The 24,432-nt window shown below is 41.7% G+C and overlaps 2 protein-coding genes across 6 annotated transcripts in view; both read right to left on the bottom strand.

The window, feature by feature from the left end:
* cep131 (centrosomal protein 131) overlaps positions 1-457 on the bottom strand; it is a 128,169-nt gene extending 127,712 nt beyond the window's left edge. For all 5 annotated transcript variants that reach the window (XR_009447070.1, XM_059653653.1, XM_059653657.1 and 2 more), the window contains exon 1: positions 15-457. The gene's annotated coding sequence lies outside the window, so the exon portion shown is untranslated. The remainder of the gene's footprint in view (positions 1-14) is intronic.
* Positions 458-9,217: 8,760 nt separating this feature from the next.
* On the bottom strand, positions 9,218-24,321 carry LOC125463685 (pyrroline-5-carboxylate reductase 1, mitochondrial-like). The gene is made up of 7 exons (XM_048555258.2): positions 24,023-24,321; positions 20,605-20,675; positions 19,032-19,211; positions 17,372-17,593; positions 13,093-13,185; positions 12,614-12,777; positions 9,218-11,825 (listed from the first exon to the last, which is right to left on the bottom strand). Exons 1-7 carry the CDS (start codon positions 24,087-24,089, stop codon positions 11,687-11,689), a joined length of 936 nt encoding a protein of 311 aa, XP_048411215.1. The 5' UTR covers positions 24,090-24,321; the 3' UTR covers positions 9,218-11,686.
* Between the last annotated feature and the right edge of the window lie 111 nt (positions 24,322-24,432).

Below are 24,432 nucleotides of genomic sequence, written 5' to 3'. Positions count from 1 at the left end.
GAGAGTCGTCCCACCTGCGCCAATTCAGTCTCACTTTTGTTTATAAACTTGGTGAGTTTTGGCCAACAAAGGCTTCGGTTTCCCACAGCACGATGCAAATAGGTGCAATCGGCGATGTGTTCGGGCAACACTGTAACTGGAAAGCTCAGAGGAACCAGTCCGGGCCTGTGGATGGCAACTTCATATCACACTGAGAGGGTTGCTGGCAGAGCCTTGGCCTAAGGCTGCTACATTATAATTGCTGTGATTCTCCTCCACATCAGGACAGACACATTGCAACAAAACACTTTTTTTTAAAAAAGGGAGAAACAAGCGTCGCTACTTTTCTCCTGCTGCCGTTAAAGTCGACGCTCGTGCATTTCTTTTTTACGCGGTTACTGGCACTGAAGGAACCTCCTCCTGAGTCATCTCAGGGCAGACACACACAGACAGAGAGTCAACCTAGCAACCGCGCACCCAAACGCCATCTCAACGGAGGTCCCGCCCCCCTCATCCGCCTATTGGTTCGGGCTCAGGGGCAGGGCTTCGTCTCCAGCTACTGACTGGACAGAGCCCACGTCGATCACCTCCTTGCCCGCCATCCTCCGACACGCTCAGGGTCCATCAAGCTAGGTTGACCGGTCATACCTCCACACGGACTGCGAGAGATTGGAACAAAAGTAGAAGTTGCTGGAAAAGCTCAGCCCGTCTGGCAACATGTGTGAGGGGAAAAAGAGAGTTAACGTTTCGGGTCCGGTGACCCTTCCTCAGAATTCTAGAGTGTGGATTGGATATCTCCCCCTCACCCCACACAGTGTACTGGATACCACCCCCAACCCACTGCGAGTGGGCAGGGTATCACCCCTATCCTCAGAAAGCGGATTGAGTGCTACACACCACTCCCCCCCCCCCCCCCCACCAAACCGTGGGCTAGGTATTACCACCCCCCAGGGAGTTGGCTGGGTACCACCAAACTGCACCCCCCCCCCCCCCCCCAAAACAGCGGCTGGGTATCACCACCCCCTCCCCAGTGTAGGCTTGGTACCCCAGAGTGTGGGTAAGGCACTATCACCTCCTTCCACCCCCAACAAAAGTCGTTTGAGTACCAGCCCACCTCCTCCCTCCTGAGAATGGAATGGGTACCATCACCCCCTCCCCACCCAGAGAGTAGGTTGGAAGCTACCACCGCCCCCCACACCAAGAGAGAGAATGGATGGGAAACATACCAACTTTAATTATTGTTCATGGTTTAAAAGAACCAGCAATACTTCTTTCTGGAATAATTTATTTACTGACAAGAGTGACAAGGAATTAAAAGCAACATTCCCATTTAGCCATCTCTTGGAAATGAAGGATTGGAGGCTGCATTAACACACTGCTCGAGAAATGACTGCCTTATGTCACAAGGACAAATTATTGCCCCACTGAAAAATGTAAGGAGTTAATTGCAGGACTTGGTGACTTCAGGAATAATACAAACTATGAGCTTAATAAGATAGTAAATCCTGCAAGATGTCAACCTTAAGATTCTTCTGCACCAGAACTCCAGAGAACCCCACTGCTCAAGAATAGCCAAGAGACAGATGCTGAGATAATGGGAACTGCAGATGCTGGAGAATCCAAGATAATAAAGTGTGGAGCTGGATGAACACAGCAGGCCAAGCAGCATCTCAGGAGCACAAAAGCTGACGTTTCGCGCCTAGACCCTTCATCCTTATCCAAGAGACAGATGCTGTTGGTTGTAGTTGTAGTTAAATTCCACAATCAATCACGTAACAGCTAAATTGGGTTGTCAGGCATGCTTACTTGAGAGGTCTTATTTTAGTTGCCACGTGCCATAAAATTTAAATAATTGAGTATTTGATTGTGAGATTTCTTAATAAGTAGCTGAATTAAAGGTAACTTGTGGTAATTTACACACAATTGGCATCCCTGAAATTTGTACCAATCTGTACCTTTTCAGGCTTAATTGGAATGTTTAAACTTTTGTGGATGTGAATTTGGCATTGAAACTTTGCTGTGAAATCATGGCAATCAACATGAATAAAAGAACCTCATTCACAGAGGATGGACTGGGTAGCACCTCCCTAAGAAAATGGACGGCACATTGTTCAAAGATGCTGCTGTTACTGTCCCCACTCCCCAACCCACACACATACATCACTACTTTATATTTTAGCAAAGTATACCTCATTTCCAATTGTTCACCATGTTGTGAAATGTGCAGCACTGCTTCTCATAGATGTTAAAATCAAAACAAAGCCATCTTACAGGGCAACAAGGGTTCCATGGATAGACTTTACCTGTTCTAATCTGGATCATGTATATCTGATCATCTGTCCCTCTCATAGAATCTGCAATTCCAAGTCCACTCTGTCATAAATCAGGAGATGAATTTGTACAAAAAGATCAAGAGATTTGGTATGAAATTAGTCACTATAAGTCATGGTGTGGTTTATGTGCATCAGCTATGGTTTAGTTAATCCCTGGCACCTCAGAACTCTCTACAAAGAGATCATAAAATTATTTTTCAAAATGGTCATTTGGTAGTGCAGAGAAAAGAGATGTACATTGTTGAAGTTTTTCATTTTGCACTCATCAGGACAGATACAACAATGCAAATTTCAATGGGAACAATTTATACCCTATGGCAAACAGTGTGGTGAGAAGTTGGTAAGTGCACCGCAATTGGTCAAGACATTGCCCAATACCTTGGAGAATGTCCAGACAACAATTGCTTCAAATGTATTGTTTAAATTCAAAGTCCACTCTGATTAGTTGCACTTGGCAAGATACTACAGATCAGCATCAGCCAAGCTGGGAAAGTGATAGCCTGGTGGTATTATCTGGATCGACAGTCCAGCGATAATGTTCTGGGGACCTGGGTTCAAATCCCATCATGGCAGATGGTGGAATTTGAACTCAAATGAGTATCTGGAATTAAGAGTCTAATGTTGATTGTTGGGGGTGGGGAAGGGAGGAACCCATCTGGTTCATTAATGTCTGTTAAGGAAGAAAACTCCTGCCATTGCCCGGTCTGGCCTACATGTGACTCCAGGCCCATAGCAATGTAGTTGACTCTGAACTACCCTCTGGGCAATTAGGGACAGGCAATAAACACTGCCCAGCCAGTGAAGCTCTCATCCCATGAATGCATTAAGGGGGGGGGGGACAAAAAGCTGTTTCACTAAAAATGTACAATATCTAGATAAATTCCTTTTGCTTGCAGAAGGCCAGACAGATGAATGTGTGTATCCTTTCACAAATGGAAGTGAGCCACGCTGCAAACCCAAATGGTTGCAAGGGGGACTAGTTAGTTTGGGAAACCTGGTCAGCATGGATGAGTTGGATTGAAGGGTCTGTTTCCATGCTGAATGAGTCAATGATTCAATGTATAGTTCTTGTACCATCGGTAAGTGCTGCCCAATTACAGAATAGTAACTAGTATTGGACACTTAGTTCTGAATTTGGCAAGCACCAGATGATTGAATATAGTCAGTACTCTACCTGTTACAAGTAGATGAAGGAATGTGCTGATTGACATAAACGACTAGATGTTAGGGACATTTTTTCTTCCACAATTTACTATTTCTTTGCTAGGTATGATCATGATCATGCCTGAGGCAGTGAGATTCCAATGCCAATGATCATAAAATCAGCACAATGTAATCATCCACTTTGATTCAGAAGGTTAGTATGCAAGTACAGCAAGTAATCAGGAAAGCTAATAGAATGTTATGCATTATTTTGAGAGGCACTGAAATGCAAGAGTAGGAAGGTTATTCTTCAATTATTGATGCATTGATGAAACCGCATCTGGACTATTATGTACAGCATTGATCACCATACTTACAAAAAGATGTTAATGTGTTGTTGGAAACAGTTCAGAGAAGGTTTATTAGACTAAAATCTGCAATGTGTGGATTGTGTTGAAGAAAGGTTAGACAGGCTAGCCCTGTATCCCCTGGAGTTGAGAAGAGTCAGAGGTGACTTACCTGAAACACAAAAGACCCTGAGAGGACTTAACCAGGTGGATGTCGAAAGGATGTTTCCTCCTGTGGGAGAATCTAGAGCTAAAGGTCTGTGATAACCCCAATAAATAATAATAAGTGCCATGGGGAAATCATTAATCTCCTCATGGAACTCACCAAGTACAAGTTCTCATGTCCAGCTGGAACTCAGACCTGACCCATTATAAAGCAGATCCTGCTGTTCTGCAGTTACGTTCATGACAGGGTACCCTTGGAGAGGGAGAATGACTTTAGAGAGGCATAGGGAACATGGGAGATACAGCACTTTATTTCCACATTCAACATCATTTTGATTTAGTTCCTCCCCACCTTTGTGATGGCTTGAATTTCCCATAATGAGTTTTGTTTGCAAATATCTAATTGGCTACACAGGTATTTTTATTGGTTCTGAGGGTCACTCCACCCAAAACGTTACGTCTGACTTCTCTCCACAGATGCTGCCAGACCTGCTGAGCTTTATCAGCAATCTCGTTTTTTTTTTTATTTACAGCATCTGCAGTTTTTTCATTTTGTTAAAATTGGTGGTGGTTAGTGTTGCAAAAAGAAAACAAAAATAGTCACAATTAATTTCCACATGGGCAGGTATGTGATAGTACAAGAATAAATAATGAAGCAGAACCTGAAAGGCTAGTGTGCCAGCCTCTGAGCCACGATACCTTGGTTCAAGTCCCACCTGCATCCGAGGTGTGTAATAACATTGCTAAGCAGGCTGATCAGAAAATAAAGCAGACCCAAGATAAAGGAAAAACACAAATCAGCCTTGTGATGCAGTGGTAGTATCCCTATCTCTGGTCCCTACAGACCTAGATTCAAGTCCCATCTGCTGTAGAGGTGCACAATAACATTTCTGAACAAAGTGATTTTAAAAATTATAAAGCAGACTCTGAACAAGTCCAGGCAGCAGAATGTGGATGGAGTCATATCAGCTGACTTATGTCAAGCTCAGGTCTCCTTGGAGATAGAGCAAGTGGTGTCTCTTGAATGCCCTCTCCTCTGATGCTGCCTGGCCCGCTGTGCTCCTTCAGCTCCATGCTGTGTTATCTCGGACTCCAGCATGGGCAGTTCTTACTATCTCAGGTACAGAATCTTTATTGTTAAGGGATGAACGATTATCAGGGTATGCAGGATTATAGAATTGAAGCTAAAGTCAGACCAGCCTTGATTTTGTTGAATGACAAAACAGGCTCAAAGGCTGAGTGGCCTACTCTTGTTCCTAAGGACTTGTATCTTCCTAAGAACTTGTACCAGAGTGATATTAATGAAGTGGTTGCAATTCATAAAATGTTGTTGGCTCTAATTTCATTTGCAGGTATTAAAAAAAAATCAGAATGTATGCTAGTAGTCAACAGGGTTAATTTACAAATAAATAGCTGTATTCACAGAAGCAAGTAGTACACATAGTTAGGATTAGTCGCAAGCCAACACACTGAAGGAGACAAAGACAAAGGCATTCAGAAATATATAAAAGGAATGTTTCACGAGGATCTGCTGTGCTGACCATATACACATTAAAATGATTTCCATCCAAAATATTGCTTCATGATCTTAGACATGAAAGCAATTCCTGCTGAGGTCGATACAATGTGAACTGCTGTGAAATTGCTGCAAGTATACAATGGAAATCCCTATGCCAGCTCATTCAACATGCCACAGCAGCAACATAGACAGAATGGCAGGGTTCAGAAACAAGGCATGAAGAACACAACTGGGAACATTTTTCAAATGACCAGAATATTGTCAGGAAAATTTTAACCCTTTCACCTGATATTCCCGAATTAGCACTCAACTTGTGATACAAGTGTGTTTTTTTAAAAAACACAAGGCCTTGTGGCTGTTGATCAGACTGAATCATCTGTTTGCAACTGCAACTTCTAATCATACGTGTCACAACGTTTGTTCTTAATCTAGAGTACCACCAACTGAGACAAAGAATGCCAACAATTTCAAAGTTTAAAAGCTTACTTCGTGCATTAAGTGGAAGGAAGAATGTTAAGGGTAAATCAGTCAGATTAATTTGATGTAATAGTGTTTGTTCCACATATGCTATTTAACCAAGCAAGTCTTTACTTCATTCTGTAAAAATGGCTCAGATCTTCATTTCATTCTTCACAAACACAGATTGAAAAGATGCTATTACATTAAGACATCAAGCGATATGACTCGACAGCAGGAAAACATTTACAGCATTTCAATTAGAAGCAAATTGCATATTTAATTATTTCATGGAATGTGTCACTTTGGGAAGTTTACTTATTGCCCATCTCGAAATGCCTTGAAATGTCTAGTTTGCTGGTCTATTTCAAAAGGACAGTAAAGAGTTCTGCGGGCCAGTAACATTGCTTTAGACTCATAATCACAATGAGGAGTAGATTGCTGTCCTTACCCATATTCCCTTCTGTTAAAAAAAAGACATTGGCGAACCAGCTGGGTTTTTACAACAACTAATGGTAATTTCATGGTCACTAGCATCAAGACAAGCATTCAAATTCAAACTTATTAATTAAATTCAAAAATGCTGGGAAATACTCAGGTCAGACAGCATCTGTGATGGGAGGGACAGTTACTGTTTTTGAGTAAGCTTTCGTTAGAACCAGAAAAGTATACTACAGATATTAAAAATAATTAGATGTACTTAACACAGAACTATTTCCTGCCTACTGACTCAATATTTTTAAAAAGACTTAAAGTTGATATGCAACTCTGGTGCATTCTCGATTCTTACATTAGTGATTAATGACTTCAACCTAAGCTCTGGTATTCCCTCTGTTAGAGTCAAAGGGGAAACTGTAGATCAAAATAAAGTAATTGACTGAATGACCCCTAAATGAAGAGCTTAGAGTCAGAGCCATACAACATGGAAAACATCTCCTTCAGTCCATGCTGACCACTAAACTAGTCCCACTTGCCGGCGCTTTGTCCATATCCCTCCAAACCTTCCTTATTCATGTAGTTCTCCAAATGGCTTTTAAACCTTGTAACTGTACCTGCATCCACCACTCTTTCTGTGGATAGTCATTCCACAGAAAACAGTAATAAAGTTTCCCATGTCCTTTTTGAAATCCTCCTCCTCTCACCTTAAAAAAAATTGCCCCCTAGTTTTGAACTCCCTCCACACTAAGGGGAAAGGAGCCTTGTCATGCACCGGATCTATGCGCCTCATGATTTCATAAACCTCAAACTCCTATGCGCCAGTGAAAAAAGTCCCATCTATTATTATATCTCAAATCCTCCATTCCCAGAAACATCCTGGTGAATCTTTTCTGAACTCTCTCCAGTTTAATATCCTTCCTATTAGCAGGGCAACCAAAACTGCACACAGTATCAGGAAGAGAGCTCATTAACATCCTATACTGCCTCAACATTACATCCCAACTCTTACACCAAAAGCAGATTTCTGAAGTAGTGACTGTTATAAAATTATGATACAGGCTGCAAATTCACACATGTTCCTAGATCAGGCAGTGAAATAATAATTAGTCAATGTCTTAGCGATGTTACTGGAGGAATAAATATTGGACAGATGTTTCATACCACTTGAGAAGGTAAACAGGGCCTTGGTTTGACATTTCATCCAACATGGCACATCTAAGCCAGGAAACATTACCTCTGTGCCCACGAGGAGGTCTGCCTTGATTGGTACTTCAGGTTTTCTTCTTTCAATTCATTTCTGCGACATGGGCATCACTGACAGGCCCAGTATTTATTGCCTGTCCTTTACGACCCTTGAGAAGGTGGTGGTGAGCTGCCTTCTTGAACCACTGTAGTCCATGTGCTATAGGTAAATCCACAATGCTGTTAGGGAGGAATTTCTAGGATTTTTAACCCAGCGACACTGGAGTAAAAAGTGATACATTTACAAATCAGGATGGCCTGGAGGGGAGCTTGCAGGTGATGGGTGTTCCCATGTATCTACTACCCACATCTTCCAATATGGAAATAGCTGTGGGTTTGGAAAGTGCTGTCGCAAAGATCTTTGGTGAATTTTTGCAGTGCATCTTGTAGATAGTACACATTGCTGCTACTGAGTCAGTGGCAGAAGGAGTGGATATGGTAACACATCAAGCAGGCTGCTTTGTCCTGGACAGTGTTCAGCTTCAAGTGTTGTTGAAGCTGCACTCATCCAGGCAAGTGGGGAGTATTCCATCACAGTCTGGACTTGTGCCTTGTAGATGATGGACAGGCTTTGGGAAGTCAGGAAGTGAGTTAAGTCGATGCAGTCACTGAACTAGAGCCAAGTCTAAAGCAGACTCACCATGTTCTCAACAGAACATATGATTATAAAACCAGAGGAAATAGTCCAGAAGTGGACAGTGATACTACAGCCTCATTATGGGCTGATGGAAATGCAAAACTCAAACTTTAGTACGGGATGACTTGAATGTCATGCATTCCTTGTTTCAAAGGCAGTTCGCTTAAGACGTCTTAGAAGATCATGTTTTATTATTAAATACATATTGAATTCACATGTATACAAGTTTCATGATACAACCATACATTGTGAACTTAAAATGCATTGATTTTGAATAACAAAAAACCCAAAAAGAACTGTAGATGCTGTAAATCAGAAACAAAAACAAATTGCTGGATAGCTCAGCAGGTCTGGCAGCGTCTGTGGTGCGAAATCAGAGTTAACATTAATAATCAACCAAAAACATTAACTGATTTCTCTCCAGATGCTGCCGGACTTGCTGAGCTTCTCCAGCGAATTCCATTTTAAAGTTCGCTATCTTTTTTTAAAAAGTCAATCTCATGGAATCATAGTGCTACCACTGTGAAACAGCACAGATACATGCTTGTACATGTAACATGGAGGAGAATTCAGCCCTATTCCTGCAATGCACCCGATTCGGGCACTATCCAAGACATCAGCTCACTATGCACCAGTTGTTCACAAACTTGAAGCCAGACAATGATGCCACCCGAAGGTTGCAGGAACAGCAACTCATATTCCGCCTGGGAACCCTGCAGCCTAACGGTATCAATGTGGACTTCACCAGTTTCAAAATCTCCCCTTGCCCCACCGCATCCCTAAACCAGCCCAGTTTGTCCCCTCCCCCCACTGCATCCCAAAACCAGTCCAACCTGTCTCTGCCTCCCTAACCTGTTCTTCCTCTCACCCATCCCTTCCTCCCACCCCAAGCCGCACCCCCATCTACCTACTAACCTCATCCCACCTCCTTGACCTGTCCGTCTTCCCTGGACTGACCTATCCCCTCCCTACCTCCCCACCTATACTCTCTCCACCTATCTTCTTTACTCTCCATCTTCGGTCCGCCTCCCCCTCTCTCCCTATTTATTCCAGTTCCCTCTCCCCATCCCCCTCTCTGATGAAGGGTCTAGGCCCGAAACGTCAGCTTTTGTGCTCCTGAGATGCTGCTTGGCCCGCTGTGTTCGTCCAGCCTCACATTTTATTATCTTGAAGCCAGACATCCAGGTTTGGTTGTTCCAATCAATCACTTGAGCAGATGCCCCTTGCAGCCATTTTGCAAATGTGAAAAAAAAAGACAACAGGAAAAGCTGGCAAGGGTTAAGAAGCAATAATGTTTAAGTCAAAGAAAGGCAATTGTCCAGCTACAATGTCAGTAGCCACTTGACCTGCATAATTGCAGAGAGGCAGGCTCTTCTTTTCCGCTTCCATTTGCACATTGGGAAGAATGCAGGCCCTGTTAAAATATTTTTGGTGTTTCACTTGTAATAGTACAATATTGCAAAGCAAAGACTGACTCAAAAAGATAGATTATCAGCCAGTCATAGAATTATTCATTTTCTTGGTATATGGGAAGCATACTATTGACTTATTTTGCAACTAGCAATCATAAGAAGTTAGCTGGAAGAAAAGATCAACAGATTGGTAAACTTTTTATCAAGTCAATTGCTGGCACAATCACACCATGACTCGCTAATCACCCTCAATCTGGCCCAGATATTTTAAAAAAATACAAGAGGTGTTGCAGTTTAATTTCTTTAATCAGTAAATACCTCTAACCATTAACCGGACGGCGATCGTGCTTTGCTAGATAAGCAGCAAGCTCTGTAGCACTAAAAAAAAACTGAAGAATTTGTTTTTAAAGTAGTAGGAAACTATAGAAAGGCACTATCCTGACATTTCATTCTGAAAGATTTTTCCAAACTGACTGTTGATCTACAAATGTGTTCTTTTGCTCAATTTATCTTCTGCTGTAGAATTGAGTATTAGCCTGGAGAATATTGACAGGATTTTGCACTAACCATTAGGACTAGTGGGTGGAACTCACTACTTTATAGGTCATACATTACAAGTACACAAACACTCCCAGGAATTCACAACATTCACCAGACCAAAAGTCTCTCAATCTTTTGCTCTGAGCTAGAAGATGTGAATGTGGCATATAAAATTGACATAAAAATAAGGCTTTACCACCACTTGTTTTATTAACACTAAATACATTATTGACCTGAAGTTTCTTCTCTATACCTAAAGTGTATAAGACACCAGAACAGACAATAGTCCTGTTACCAGGGTTTTGAGAGATTGTCCAATTATTCTACACTGAAAAAAAGCTTATTTCTTACTTCACTTTGAAGCAAGCTTCAATGCCAATGACGAATAATTCAAAAAAGTGGCAAGTGTATTGACATTGAAACGTTTGAAAGTTAGAAATCTGATAAAAGCCCAAATTAAAAATTTATATTTCGAATCTTAAAGATGTAGGTTTGGAGAGTCCAATTAATAATCACTGCTTCAGCCTAGGCAACAGTTGTGCGCTTAAAGCTGGAAGATAGTTGAATTATTCATCTTCTCATTAATTACAAATTCATAATATGGTCCGTAAGTCTGTGCTGCATATCTCCTAGGAAGACTGAGAATGAAGGGTGGGACACCCCTAGCCAATAGTGCATAGGAAAACTAAATCTCAAGATGTGATGACGTTTCATATCAAATGAAGTACAAGTTTCATTCTGCATTCTGCTGCATTATTATGCAGCTGGACAAAATGCTGGTCATCTTTGGAGAAACCTCCACTGCCATTCTGCTAAAGTTTAGATCCCTGAAAACGATTTCTAGGACACAATTAGTTTTCACTTGAATAACAGTCAACTCTGAACAGTCCAACAAACTTGATTCGTTTCTTCAATAACAGATAAAGGTAGTGTAGTTGATCTTGTATATAGGGACATTGTATTAAAAATGCCCCTTTGGAAAACAAAAACCAGATAAAAAACAAGTTGTAGGCAGAATTGAAATCCATGGAATTAATAGGCCTGGTGCCAGCACGGGGCGGCGGCGGCGGGGGGGGGCAGAGAGAGAGAGAAAGGGGTGAAAAGGGAAAAGAAAATTGACTAAGCAGAGAGCAATGCAAAAGCGCTGCTTGTCAGGAAAATTCATACAAAAAAATCAAAAAATATTGGTTTTGTGCATTAGGGATCAATACTCCAGAAGGAAAGAAAAGGGGAGCAACAGACTGCTGTAAAATTACAAACAATATTACTTTGCACAAAGACAGCACAGTCAACTGTCAGCCTCAACAGAACTTGATGTGAATGCTTACCTTCATATTCTAAAAATCAGTATCAGTAGACAGTGGTTACAAAAGCAAACCCCTGATCTTCACTGAATATATATCAAACCATTAGTAACAATACCCAAGTTTCATTCTCGTCTGCCTACAAAGTCAGTTTCAGTAACCATTCTGTACTTAGAATTTCTTGCTTCCAGAGTATTTATTTAAGTGACTGATGCCAGCTTTTGAGGCAGTCCGTTTCACCTTGTCCAGGGTGGTCTTTTTGATAGCAGCAGGGGAAACGGTTTCTTGGTCAGCCATACACTGCAGATCCCTGAACAAAGAAGAAAAAAATACATAAAAGAGGAAAGGACTCATGGATAAGTGCAAGAGCAAGTTGTGAAATGTGTGGAATAAACTCTTACAGCAAGGTGTGGAATAGTCTGCTCCCTGATAAGGGTCTGCTCTCCTTACTTGTACATTCATATCAAAAATACACCTTTGCACAACAAAAGTAATCTGCAAGGTAGGCTTTCTTTCCACCAAGAAAGCCAACATCAAATCTTGGTTATTGAATAAAAGAATGAAGCAGCACTGGATGAGGGAAGGTAAGGAGGAGAAAGGGAGTTGGTAACTTGGGCCAAACAAACCTAACCCAAAATTAGTCTAATGAAACAATGGAGAAAGAGGCCACCTTATTGACTTTTTTTCCTCTACTAAAAGTTTGGAGATTTTTAAAATCCACTTACAAGATTCAGGTGTCACTGGCTGGACCAGCATTTATTACTCATTTCTAATTCCCAAAGAGTCAACCACGTCTCTGTGGGTCTGCAGCAAAGCTCCTTTTAAGCAATGCAGCCAGTCAAAAAAAAAGGTTCAAACAAAACCAGAAGGTCAACATTGTTCCCAGCATCAACTTCCAGTTTCAGAAGTATGAGGTCTGCACAGAAGTGGAAAGAATTAGAGGGAACCTAGGAGTGGTGTCATATGTAGGCTAGACTAGTTAAGGATGGCAGTTTCCTTCCCTAAAACAAAATAAAGGAATTAGTGAACAAGAGGTAAACTTGGCAGTTGACAGGGGAAGGGCAGACAAAAACAAAATGAAACGAAACAGACACACACCTTGTTCTCACACAGGATGCCTCAACAGCATTGATGAGCAGACTGCGGAACCCCCCACTCTCCAGGAAGTGTATAGCATGGATGGTGGCACCACCTGGTGAACAAACATTATCTTTCAGTTGCCCAGGGTGCTGTTCTGACTCCAGCAGCATCTTTGCTGCTCCCTGAGGACGGAGAAACAGGAAGCACGGAGGAATTACAATCCTTTGCCATTTAAATCAAAACACACCACAAGTTTAGAAAATCAAAGTTGCAGAAACTACTGCAAAGGTTTGCATTTGAACAAATCAGTAACTTATTACAATTACTTCACCTCAAATGGTCAAGACTCAAAACTTTCAAACCAAATAACGTACTGGGAAGTTGATGCACAAAACCAATAGAGAAGTTTAAATGGAGCAGCTCCTGAGCAACAATAATACTAGATCTTTATCCATATATACGGCGAAGCGATTGAGAAATGACAATGATTTACTGACCAGCAATGCTTGAGCACCAAGTCGAATAGCCAACCTACGAGTGAGACCCATCTTCACTCCACCATCTGCTAAAGCATCTATTGCTGTGAAAGCCTGGAAATAATCAGATTACATTTCTTTGTCGTGGAACATACACTTTTCAACTCATTTGCAAATCCTTTTCTTTCATCCTTCTCACCAACCTCCAACTTCGAAGAGGTGATCCACAGCTGTCTCAGAGGTTGACAGTTTGACTCTGGACGCCTAGGAGTCAATCAAAATCTACATATCTATAACATTGGCAACTTTGAAATCTATATCACCATTAATGCAGTAAACTTTCCAATGTGCTTTGTGCCAAAAAAAACAAAAATCTAATATCAAGTCAAATAAGGAGGAGATGCTCAGGACAGGTAATGACAAGCTTGATCAAAGAGGTAGGATGTTAAGTAGCAGCTTAAAAAGGAGGGGGTAGAAAGAGGTTTATGAAGATAATACAAGGGCTTGAATCCCAGGCAACCGAAGTTGAAAACTGAGGATGTACAAGGGATGAGAAAAGAGAGATTTTAGGATTGTTAAGACAGAGGTGGTTACAAAAAATAAAGATAAAGATAATTAAGACCAAGGAAGGATTTAAAACTAAGTACGAGCATTATACATCAGATGTTGTCAGATCTAAACCCAATAGAGAACAAGGGACTAGGAGCGACAGATGGATGAAAGAAAAGGAATTGGTATAAATTAGGAGGGGGACAATTGAGTTTTAGATAAGCTCATGTTTAGATGAGACAGACTGAGAAAGAGATGGCAAACAAACATTGGAAACTTTGACAATCACCTGCCTTCTCTCATAAAATTTCTTCACAAAATTTCCTTGGGAAGTTTTAAGCTATGTAGTAGTGGGTACACTGGAAGGGATTCTGAGGGACAGGATTTACATGTATTTGGAAAGATAAAAATTGATTGGGGATAGTCCACATGGCATCATCCATGAAAATCATGTCTCACTAACTTGATTGAGTTTTTTTGACAAGAGCGACAAAAGAAGATAGATGAAGGCAGAGCAATGGATGTTATATATGTCGACTTCATTAAGATGTTCAACAACATTCCATATGGTAGACTCATTAGCAAGGTTAGGTGCATCAAATTCATGGAGAGTGATACAAAATTGGCTTTAAGGTCGGAGATAGAGGGTAGTGGTGGAGGCCTGTGACCAGTGGTGTGCCGCAATGTTCAGTGCTTGGCCCATTGCTTTTTGTTATTTACATAAATGAATTGGATCTGAATATATGATGTACGCTTAGTAAGTTTGCAGGGGAGGCAATGGCCTAGTGGTATTATAACTGGACTGTTAATCCAGATACTTGGATAACATTCTGGAGACCCAGGTTCAAATCCTGCCATGGCTGATGGTGGAATCTGAGCTCTATAAAAGTATCTGGAATTAAGAATCTAATGATGACTATGAATCCATTGTCGATGGTCATAAAAGCCCACCTGGTTCAATAATGTCCTTTCAGGAAGGAAACTGCTATCCTTACCTGTTCATACTTTACAGCAATGTGGGTGACTCTGAACTGCCCTCTGGGCAATTAGGGATGGCCAATAAATGCTGCCTTGCCAGCAAGGTTCCTCGTCCCATTAATAAATAAAGGGGGGAGAAAAGCAGACACCAAAATTTGCAGTGTAGCGGATAGCAAAGAAGGTTACCTCAGAGTACAATGGACCTTTGTCGGGGTTGGAGGGGGGGGGCAAAGGGCCAAGAAGTGGCAGATGGAATTTAATTTAGGTATTTGCGAGGTGCTGCATTCTGGAAATGCAAATCAGGGCAGGACTTATACAATTAATGATAAGAAATTCTGGGGAGTATTGCTGAACAAACAGACATTGGAATGCAGGTTCATAGTTGCTACAGTAGTGAAGGCATTTGGTACATTTGCCTTTATTGGTCAATTCATTGAGTATAGGAGTTGGGAGGTCATGCTGCCGCTCTACAGGACATTGGTTAGGCCATTTTTGGAATAAAATGTGCAATTCTGGTCTCCCTGCTACAGGGAAGATGTACTCAGAAAAGATATATAAAAATGTTGCCAGAATTGGAGAGTTTGAGCTATAAGGAGAGGCTGAGGCTATTTTCCCTGGAGTGTTAGAGGCTGAGGGGTGACCTTATAAAGGTTTATAAAAAAGATCATGAGGGGCATGGATAGGGTGAATAGCCAAGGTCTTTTCCCCAAGGTAGAGAAGTCCATGACTAGAAAGCATTGGTTTAAGGTTAAAGGGGAAGAATTTAATAGAGACCTAAGAGGCAACGTTTTCACACGGAGGGTGGTGAATCAAGGGAACGAGCTGCTAAAGGTAGTGGCGGAAGCTGGTACACTGACAACATTTAAAGAGGCGGTTGGATGGGTACATGAGTAGGAAGGGTTGAGAGAGATATGGGCCAAATGTGAGATTAAATTAAATTTAGGAAATCTGGCTGGCAAGGATGAATTGAACCCAAGTGCCTGTTTCCGAGCTATACGTCCCTATAATCTAAAGGCTTAGTAAAACAAGAGGACAGCTCAGAAATGAGAGACTGAAAAAAATCAAAGCGGCCCAAACAAAAGTTAAGATCTGAAGAGAGATACTTGAATTAAGAGGTCCAAAGATTGTTGCATAAGAATAAGTGAATTAATTCGCATGGGAATGGTAGAAACAAAATCACTTGATATTTCTTCTACTCAAAATATTTTACAAAGCCAAATGATGAATGGAAGTAAAACAAAGGTTTGCACAAGAAAGAAGAAAAGAAAGATTTCCTACAAAATATCTTTATAATGCAAGTTTACATCTAGGAATTAATTAGAAATAAGCCATTCAGCCCAACACGAATGTTTATACTCCACACAAACCTCTCAGTCTTCTTCAAACTCATCCCCATCATTGTAAAAGTCTTGCAATTTACCCCCAACTTTTCTCAGAATCGTTATAGTAGAGAAGGTGACCATGTGGCCCATCATGTCTGCACTGGTTCTCCGAGTGAGCAATACACTGAGTATCATTCCTCCACCTTCTCCCTATGAAACTGCATATTCCTTCCTTTCAGGTAACAATCCAACTTCCTCTTGAATGCCTCAATTGAACCTCCCAACACCACACATAGGCAGCACTTTCCAACAACCAGCTACTTGCTGCATTGGAAGATATTTTCCTCACATCTCCATTGCTCCTTTTGCTAGTATTACCTAACTATATCCTCTTTCCCAATCTTTCTCCCTTCCCTTGATGTACTCTGTCGTTTCTGTTAATGGACACCCCTCAAAAGCATCTCTCAACATTCTCTTCACCAAGGTAAACAGTCCCAGCTTCTTCAATCTATCTACATGATAATCACACAGATACTATTGTTAACCAAGTAGTAACTGAATGAATTTGGGATATCAGATGTGTTATGCAGATCTTTAACCTGGTTATCTTTGTGTTGTGTGCTTATGCTCAAGAGACTAAATGGCCTGTATTGGAAATGCTTTACATGATGAGTTTTTTTTAAAAAATCCATTCATGGGATGAGGGCATTACTGGATAGGTTCTTATTTATTGCCCATTCCTAATTACCTAGAGAGCAGTTAAGAGTCACCACATTGCTGTGGGTCTGGAGTCACATGTACACCAGACCATGCAAGGATGGCAGTTTCCTTCCCTAAAGGACATCAGTGAACCAGATTGTTAAGAAAAATCTATCGACAATGGATTCATGGTTTTTTTTTAAAATTGAATTCAAATTCCACAATCTGTCATGGCAGGATGCAAACCAGGGTCACCTGGATTAACAAAAACTGAAAGAGAAAAAAAATCATTTAGGGTCCAGAGACCCTTCTTCAGAACAGTTCTGAAGAAGGGGCACCAGACCTGAAACATTAACTGATTTTATCCCCCCGCTTCACAGATGCTGCCAGAACAGCTGAGTTTTTCCAGCAACTTCTGTTTTTGCTCCTGATTAACAGTCCAGCAATAATCCACTAGGTATTGTCTCTCCTCATTCTTATTCATAACTGCATTTAAAATATTGTACATGGCTTGCTGTCCTGACTGATGATACGGAGAATCTGCTCCCGCCCTCACAATTCATATACTGTTTGGTGACTTTCTTAGAAAGAAGTAGTAGTTTAAAACAAACTACATAACTGATGTTCCTCATCCCACATTGTTCTAAGAATCTTGTGGAAAATGGTGTTTCTCTGGCTCTTTAGTTTCTCAAATCTGACCACTTGGTGATGGCTGCATTTTGTGCCCCAATAGGGACAGGCTTGGTACATACATAGGCAGGACCACTGCCACTGAGCCCAGTGACTGCATCGATCAGATCCTCCTCCACCTCCACACAGTATCCGACACTGGACATCAGCTGCTCCAACAGGTTCCCGTCTTCGACCTCTGCGTGCATTCCTGTGGCATACACCGTAGCCCCCTCTCGTACAATCACAGGGGTGTTGGTCATCATGCGGATCACTTTCGGAAATTGGTACACAGAGGATAGTTTCTGCAATACCAAGCAGCTATGTTGAAAGAAAAAGTGCCATAGCTAAGCTATATAACCTATTTACACAATGGCAGGACATTCAGCCCAACTGGCCTATCCCAGTTTCTTCTCATCCCTCTTTGTAGAATCACATCACCACATCCTTGTATGCCTTTCTACCTCACATTTAGCTACCATTCCTTTGAGTAAATCTCTGCCTTGAGTTTATCAAGTAGTTACTTAAAATTATAGGTGAAGCCCTTTAATTTAAATAGACCGCATTCTGAATGCAGGTCAGGGGGACATCATTCACCTGGACTCTTACCGCACACAGCTTTCAACACAGGATACACAGAGCAGGAAGGAGAGTCAGTCCCACTAGCCTGCACTGCCAGTCAACTAGATCCATGTGGTGAGGAGGCACTCGTGACATTATCAGAACGCATTGTGAGCATGTATTGCAGTTGCTTGGAATGGCCAAGGGACTCAGTACTGAGTAAATCTGTAGCACCCAGCTACTGCTGTTACACTGTTATTCTTTTTTCAACATTGCTGATTTCCATGTTTTTGGATGTTAAAAATATAATGTTACTTCAAACTGTTAGACCATAACCATATTGATGGCAAGACATTTGGCGTGTGACATGTATTCTACAAGGTAGCTGAATTTAAAAACCACAAACAGTGCTAAATTTCTAAAACAACCTTTGCGGTTGTCAAGTTTGTACGAATTTAGCATTTTCTTCTTCCCATACTTTATTCTCAACATAAAGCCTGTAGTGGTCACCAGCTTTCACATACATTAATATTCCATTTGGAGAAGCAACACGTCAAGGCTTGGGGCAGAGGCATTGAGGTGCTATCTTATACACCGATTGTGCACTTAGCAGTTCAGTCCAGGAAATGGGACGCTGTGTCCACTGGGAATCAGAATCCACATAGATGTGTCAAAACAGGTGGAAAATTGAATCATAAAAAAAGTGTTTGAAACACACAGACTATAAAACTGAAAACAAAGACGAAGACATTTTTCAGTGCAAATTATCCTTAACAAATTTCCTCCATCAGCCACCAAACAAGCAACTGAGCTTAGTTATTCATCACATTGCTCCTCGTGAAATGCTGTCTCTGAAATGATGCCTGTGTGCCCCCAAAAGGTCACTCTCCACATCAAGTGATATGGGCCAGTTGGCATTCGTTGAACGTGACAACACAGGAGGGTATTCATCATAGCAGACCTGCACTCTCTCTGGAAGAACTTTAACCTACTTAACTTTTAAATTTTCTTTAAGCAAATATTACACACAAATATCTTTTACATTGTACAGAAATTATCTCCACAAACATCATAAACCACAACCTCAGATCTTCCTAAATTCACAATTGCACTGACATTTTAATGACTGTACTGTTACTTGAACAAAATTCAAGTGAAAGATCATTAAGACTCAAGTGCTACCTTCTCTATGGAGTTAATGGTGACTCCAGCAGCACAAGACACAATCAAGTGGCGGTCTTCAATATCAGGAGCAATTTCATCCAGTACGAAGGGGATAATGGGTGGCTTGACGGCAAGAAATAGTACATCGCTCTTTTGAACAGTGTCCTTGTTGCTCGGGGAGAAATTGACACCAAGTTTCTACAAAATTAAAAAAGAACTGGAAAGATTAATGAATGCACATCACACATAATTCAGTTTTTCTACCTCACTTCCCTAAAGTTAAAATACAATTATGCAAACTACAATGATTCAACAGACATTCTGTCTGTGGTTAAAACATCATAAGAGTAATTGGAGCGATCAGAACCACTGATCTCAGACTGGACTTGGTCCCATTCACTCACTCCTTTTCAAGAACAGCTTCAACAAGAAAAGTCATAAGACCATGACTAGGACAGCCAGACTCAATGGCATGCTCCATCTTCCAATTAACTGCATTTTCCTGCCTTCATTCAGAGACTCTTAATGCTAATGAGAAACTAAAGATCTACCAATGTAAGTTTTGAAATTGTCAGTTGAACTCCGGCCATCTTCCACCAAACTCCAATTTTGAAAGGTTAAAAAAATTTCCAGGTGTTTCCGCATCCTTTTATGGTGAAAAAAAATTTTCTGACATCACTATCAAAGCACGAGAGCATGAACCAGATCAGAGATTTGGTAACACTGCTCTGCTTATTCGGAGATTCGATTGCAAGGAGGATACAAGAAGCTTTACTAAACTCTTCATGCCTTGCTTTGTTCCTTCTCCTCAAACTTGTGGATGTTCCTGCAAGCTGAATGCAAATCTGAATTTTCAACCATCTCCTACACTCTGCATGATTAGTCAAATGTGATCAATTCCAGTTTTGAAAATGCAAATCCCCTTTTATAATTATTTGCTAATCATCTCTATGTGATATTCTACTGAGTACATTGGTGACTAAATGCAGCAGATTTGTAAATAGGCAGTGATCATTTTGGCAGTGCTATTTTTCTACCACTCTAGTGACAGACACAAATTGATTGAGGTTTAGGCAATAGGGAGTCACATGTTTAGAGTGCACAGCAGACTGTTTGCTTTGTACACAGGCTGTCAACACTGGTTTCTTTCGAAAGAAAAATCTTAACTCAAAAAAAAGGTGAGATTTAGCAAACTGCTCTTAAGGCAACAATTTCCTTTGAAGGCAACGCAGAACAGAGCGAAACCAGATTGGATGGGAAAACTGACAGATCAAAACAGAAGTCAGTTTGTAGGTGCAGCAGAAATAATGAAGCATTTTAAGCATGAACTCTCCAGTAGTGCCTCAGCCCCAGCACCATCATACAGTTGGAAGAATACCTATGCTAAAATTTACACTACAGCACAACTAGAAACAACCCTGATTTGTAAACACAGGGGGGACATTCACACCCACAGGCAGAGACACACACACCACGCTATATTGTGCGCAACCAGCAAAGGTTGTTTTCACAAGATTCATTATGCTAGGCCCCACAAAGTAAAAAAGGGTTAGTGTTATAGTGGGCTAGAAAAGCAAACAGTGCCTCATACCCTCAGACCTCCAACAGTGGGCAAATCCTGGTCAGGCGAACTTGCTGTAATCTTGTGAGCAGCTAACACACCTGAGGAGGAGAAACTGTGTTTCAGGAAATGAGATTCAATTAAAATGGGAAGAAAAGCACCATCCAGTTCTTGACTGTAACCCTGTGGGTTATGCCGCTTCAATGCGCATCCAAGTGTTCTTCCAACAAACTGGCGAATCTTGCCTTCATTGTCCTTTCAGTGCCAGACACCCGTCACCCTCGGTATGAAAAATAAATTCTCAAACTTATTTTATTCCTTTCACAAAGTGCTTTAAGACAATGCCTCCAACTGACCTATTTCCTACAGGAGAGACAGATCAGAGTAAAGCAGTCTACAGGCCAAAAAAAAGGCTCTTCAGCCCGTGGAGTCTACGCCAGTCAAAAACAACTACTAATTATTCTAATCTCATTTTCTAGCACTTTGGCCACAGCCTTGTATGCTTTAGCATCACAGGTGCAGACCTTAATGCTTCTCAAACGCTAATTCTCTAATGCTTCTGCCCCTGTCACCCTCAGGACTGGTGGGAAATCTGCCTCAAAGCCATTCCACTGACGTCCATTATAATATTATGCTGTGGAATTAAAACTCCCCTCAGCCTCTGTTTCAAAGAAAACAACCCCAACCTTTCACCATGATGAAGAATCTTTCAGAGTGATCATGTCAGAATATAAACTCAGAACCTCTGTGTTACCATCAGTGTTCTGTGCAATGAGCTCTTAGTGCGTTGTCAAACCACCGTCTCCCCCAAAAATAAAGACTCATTTATTTCAGGTTAACGATCACCCTCAATTACAATTGTTTGTAGAAACTGTTAAAACATTGTGAAGCAATCACCAATGACAGCAACTGCAATTCCGTTTTATATTCCTGCCATGGATGAGCAGCAGTATCAGCTAAGTCACCATCTCTGCAAAACAAAGCAGAATTTAAAATCACAGCAGTAACTCTAACCCTACCCCAAAACCATTATCCATTACAAAAATCTATTGGGACTCCCAACAGTCTACTAGTAATAGGAACCCTGCCACTGGAGCTGTCGATTTCCAAAGGGTCATTTAGTTGTTGCATGGCTGAGCCAGGAGGTGGATATTCCACCCCCAAGAGTTACCTCCTTGCATTACCAACAGCACCAGGCCATTCACTGAGCAAGGAAGAAATAGATTTGAGAAGCTAAAGGGATCAGGGGTATGTGGAGAGAGGGGAGGTATGGTGCTGAAACAGAATATCAACCATGATCCTGCAGAATGGTGGGACTAGCTCAGTTAGCTGGAGGACCTCTTACTGTTCCTACATTTCAGCCAATATTGCATTATAACAATAAACTAGAGCATAGTGTGCAGAGAACAGTTTCAAAAGTTCACAGATACCCGAAAACCTGGAAGCATTGAGAGCAGAGGATGATAGAATACTACCATTGAAGTTTTAAACGAAGATGTGCAGGAACAGATAGAAAACTAGGGCATCGGTACTTAAAGATTTGAAGGTAGCCAGACAGGTAAAGAGCTGTTAATAAAGCACAATACTCAAGGCTTCATTCATAAGGGTATTGAGTACAAGAGCCGGAAAGTTATGATGAACTACAGTGACTTTACTTCAGATTTTAAGAAGTGATCGGCAGAAACATTAAAAAGGAAGGGGTTGGTCTGGGTCTGGAACACATTGCCCGAAAAAGAAAAGGCAGAAACCCTCCACTCTTAAAAGGAATCTGGATTATATGGCTTAACCTGTTGGGCCATTGACTAAATTCTGGGAAGTGGAGGATGCTGGTGGATTCATTTTCCAGATGGTATAGATCTAGTGTACTGAGGCCTCTCTGTGCAATAGACTTACTATGACTACAAACCCTCAATATCCTCACTCTGGTCTTGAGAGCCATTCTAACTCCAGTCTATATCCCACCAGGGGCAGAACCTTCAATCGCATCAGCATCTTATTTTCTATAACTTCATCAGCTCCAAAACAACAGAGAACATTATGCAATGCACAAAAGGAGCCAATAATGCAAATTACTTGAATTTCAGCTACTGGCGTCACAGAATTTCTTTACAGCTACATTCCTGTGAACAATAACAGTGGATTAACCTATGGTAACAATGCTTGGTCTTAAAAGAAAGACTGACAACCCTTCTTCTCAATAGAAGCTTTCAGCCACCACTCTGAACAATCATACATCATAGCTCCTGAACAACATCGCCTTACGTGATAAGGTGTATAAAAGCAGGAAAACCTCTTAAAAAGTACAACCTAAGTCATGGCAGGAATAAAATATCAAACCAGGGAGGGGTAAGAGACTAAGAGAGATGATTAAAACTTCAATTTCGAGGATGTGTCTGGAGGACGTGTTTGAAAACAGAAGGAAGCTGCGAACAGCATGACAGAGATGGTCATTGCTGGTGGCATCTAGCAGGAAGAAGCAGCTGATGTTGAACCACTGGAGAGCTCAAAGGACCACACAGTGGGACGAGATCACAATATTGAAAGGAGCTATTTCTGGACCAGAATCAATTCCTCAGTGAATCACAAGTCCAAAGACGTCAGCAAGGACAACAGTGGTGGGGTTGAGAACGAATCACTTGAAGTAGAGTTTGGGGCAAGCTCAAGTTTATAGAAGGAGGGAGAGAGATTTGGGAGCAGCAATTCGCACCCTGGCTTAACCATGTCCAAAGTAAACATGAGTGAATCAATACTCAGCTTTTGAGTGGAATGAGCACAACCAGAGACAGAGCCTGCTGCAGTGGAACGAGAACTAAAGTAAGAACTAGAGTCTGTATCACCTAATAAGGTGAGCATTTGTCATGGGTGGGGGGTGCAACATTAACAAAGAACACTTTTATGCTGAGCGGGAAAAGGAGGTTCAGGGGCATGATATTAAAGTTACAAATGATTTAGCAGCAGTGGAGACAAAAAAAGGTGAAATACAGAGAGATTAGCCATAGGAAGGGGTGGCAACGGGCCAGTGTTGGAGTTGACCACAATCCCAATAACATTTCACTCAGGCTGGACTGAAACAGGATGTGACTGGTCGCAAGGTGTGATGTCAGACATAGCACAGGTAACGAGAAGTCGAGAAACCAAAGGTGACAGGGAAAGGGCAGGAAAGTGGACGTGAGGAATGTCAGGTCACCTATGATCTTACTGAGTGGTCTTGAGGGGCCGAGCGGCCTACTCATGTTCCGATTTCTTATGGTCTTATATAGGCCAAGACAGGAGATGGAGACCAAGACGTGTGGTCCCCCAAGATAATAAATTGGTCAGTCAATAGGACACTGGTCCGCAAACACTGCAGCAACTGAAGTTCCCAGCAACGTTCCCGAGTCACCCGCGAAAAACATACCCCACAGCAGAGCTACCTGCACCCCCCCCCCCCCCCCGGGTAAAGTCTTACCTGCGGCTGTGAAGCCTCGGGCTAAAGCGAAGGCCAACTGGCCGGCTCCAATGAATCCAACACTCATTTCTTATCCTTACGTGATGGCAATCCGGAAGCTGATGTCCAGAAAAACGTTTACCTGGAACGCAAAACACAAACCCGAAATCAGTCAGCCTTCCCGGAAGGGAATCGAGTCGATTCCCTCGATGAAAGGTAAGCTACCGTGCAGGCTCCCCAACTACAAACAGCCGCCCTGCCCCTGAAGGAACGAACTCCGGCAACGTGGCTCGGAAATGTAGCAAATCAACCGATCTTTTTTTAAATATCCCTACAGAGCGACAGTCGTACCGACCAATGGGGTTAGGTGTTACAGCCACGCCCCGCCCATCTGCTCGTCAGAAACCAATAAGGTAATAGAAGGGCAGGCT

The sequence above is a fragment of the Stegostoma tigrinum genome, chromosome 22 (genome assembly GCF_030684315.1).
Source record: "Stegostoma tigrinum isolate sSteTig4 chromosome 22, sSteTig4.hap1, whole genome shotgun sequence".
Classification (NCBI taxonomy): domain Eukaryota; kingdom Metazoa; phylum Chordata; class Chondrichthyes; order Orectolobiformes; family Stegostomatidae; genus Stegostoma; species Stegostoma tigrinum.
This window is presented reverse-complemented; position numbering and strand designations above follow the sequence as displayed.

What these genes read in the sequence shown, in the direction of transcription:
- LOC125463685 (XM_048555258.2), bottom strand. Translation starts at nt 24,089, where the DNA reads ATGAGTGTTGGATTCATTGGAGCCGGCCAGTTGGCCTTCGCTTTAGCC. An exon ending in CCGAGGCTTCACAGCCGCAG is followed by an intron (nt 20,676 to 24,022) that starts GTAAGACTTTAC and finishes TCTCCTCCTCAG; the next exon opens with GTGTGTTAGCTGCTCACAAG. An exon ending in TTGGTGCTCAAGCATTGCTG is followed by an intron (nt 12,778 to 13,092) that starts GTCAGTAAATCA and finishes CTCCGTCCTCAG; the next exon opens with GGAGCAGCAAAGATGCTGCT.